Source organism: Vigna unguiculata, chromosome 9, assembly GCF_004118075.2.
Source record: "Vigna unguiculata cultivar IT97K-499-35 chromosome 9, ASM411807v1, whole genome shotgun sequence".
Lineage (NCBI taxonomy): Eukaryota > Viridiplantae > Streptophyta > Magnoliopsida > Fabales > Fabaceae > Vigna > Vigna unguiculata.
The window spans coordinates 20,312,620-20,314,435 of NC_040287.1; the positions used below are offsets into that span (position 1 = coordinate 20,312,620).

At 50.2% G+C, this 1,816-nt stretch overlaps 1 protein-coding gene across 1 annotated transcript; it reads right to left on the reverse strand.

The window, feature by feature from the left end:
• Positions 1 to 689: 689 nt before the first annotated feature.
• On the reverse strand, positions 690 to 1,484 carry LOC114163534. Its single transcript, XM_028047839.1, has 2 exons — positions 915 to 1,484; positions 690 to 851 (listed from the first exon to the last, which is right to left on the reverse strand). Exons 1-2 carry the CDS (start codon positions 1,482 to 1,484, stop codon positions 690 to 692), a joined length of 732 nt encoding a protein of 243 aa, XP_027903640.1.
• Between the last annotated feature and the right edge of the window lie 332 nt (positions 1,485 to 1,816).

Consider the following 1,816-nt stretch of genomic DNA (forward strand, 5'->3'; position numbering starts at 1 on the left):
GTTTCCCCTTCCTTCTCTACCTCCATACGGGCAAAAATTATAAAACACTGCGCGCCACTCTGAACCTCTTTCGCCACTCCCTGAGTGGATATCAATTTCGGCTCCTCCGAGTCGGGGAAAAGTAGCCTCTTCTCTTGACAGTCTATGAAAATGCGATTGGCAAAGAGCCAATCCATCCCTAAGATGACTTCTAACTCCTATAGGGGTAGACAAATTAGATTCACCTTGTACATGCGTCCCTCCACCTCAACCGAACACCTAGCACATAAGGACGACGTCTTTACCAAACTTGACGTCGGAGTAGATACCACCAGCTCACACTATAGTTCACACACCGACAGACCTAGACGGTTCACACAAGCATCTAACACAAAAGAGTGTGTCGCTCCAGAATCATACAACACACAGCAAGAAGTACCAGCTATCATGTAACTACCCAAAACTAAGTTACCTGCACCTGATGCCTCAGCTCCTGACATAGCATACACCCTACCGGTCGCCTGAGGCCTGTTGCCTCTATCTCTCCGTTGGTGCTGGTGAGAAGCCTGAATTGGAGGTCGTGTCGCTGCCCTAGCAAGGGTGGGACAATCCTTCCCAAAGTGGCCCTCCTTGCCACAGTTGTTGCATCTACGGTAACCCTCCATGCGTGGGCAGGCGCTCCTCAGATGTGGGCCCCCATATATGTAACACTATACTCGACCTTGTTGGGGAGGAAAACCCCTAGACCCCTTAGGCTGATTCGGAGGTCTGTCATATGGTCTTCTCCGCTCATCATGTCTGGGTTGGGACCCAAATGGTCCACCAATCCTCTGAGGCTGCTGAGGTCGCTGACCCTCTACCTCATTCTTCATCTTCTCCATTACTCTGGCCTTCTCTACCGAAGCAGCAAAATCCTTGATGGACAAGGGTGCCACCATCAAGCGAATATCTCCCTTTAGGTCGTTCTCAAATTTTCGGCATCTCCACTCTTCATCGAGAGGCAAAGTATAGAAGCGGCTGAGGTGCTTGAACTTCTCAGCATAGTTTGTCACTGTCTTCCCTCCCTTGGTCAGTTGGAGGAATTCCACCTCCTTGGCATATCGAACGCTGTCTGGGAAATATTCTGAGAGGATCTTCCCCCTAAAGGCCTCCCACGTCACCAGCTCGCCTCTCTCCTCCATGATGGATTTTGTACTGATCCACCAATGCTCAGCCTTTCTAGTGAGCATGTATACCGTGAAAGCCAACCTGCTCTCTACTAGGCATGTTTTTGCATCAAAGATCCTCTCCAGATCCTTCAGCCATTGGTCTGCTGCGTCAGGGCTAACCTTCCCATTAAACTTTACTGGGTGGTGTTTTAGGAAGTCCTCCAGGCTCCACTCCCTGAGTATAGGTTGTGGCTCAAGACCAAACACAGGGGCTACCGCCCTGTTCTCTTCCAGCTGGCGGAGGGCCTCCATATGTTGCCTATGTGCATCCTCGACAACCACTCGTGCAGCCTCCATCTGCTGCATCACAATCTGTTGTTGCTCAAGCGACGCCGCCTGTCGCTACATTGATGCCTCATGCTGTTGCATCATGGTCGTGCTTTGCTGCGTCATAGCAGCTACCATCGCCTCTATTGCCCTGGCGATATCGGGTACGTCACCCTAGGATGATTGCGGAGTCCTACGAGGAGGTGCCATAGTTCACTGGCACACAGAAAATCACTTGGTTAGGCTCGATGATATCGCTGTCGTTAGGCGATCAAATTATCACTACTTAACTTTAGCAACTTCAGTATTGCCAAATTAGTAGTGAACAAACTAGTTAGGGTTAAGATAACCCTGAGTCGTCT

Bases quoted from the DNA above. Each gene is read 5' to 3' on its own strand.
- LOC114163534 (XM_028047839.1), bottom strand. From the start codon at position 1,484: ATGGAGGCTGCACGAGTGGTTGTCGAGGATGCACATAGGCAACATATG. The intron at 852-914 runs GTGGCACCCTTG...GTAATGGAGAAG, and splicing joins AGGGAGATATTCGCTTGATG to ATGAAGAATGAGGTAGAGGG.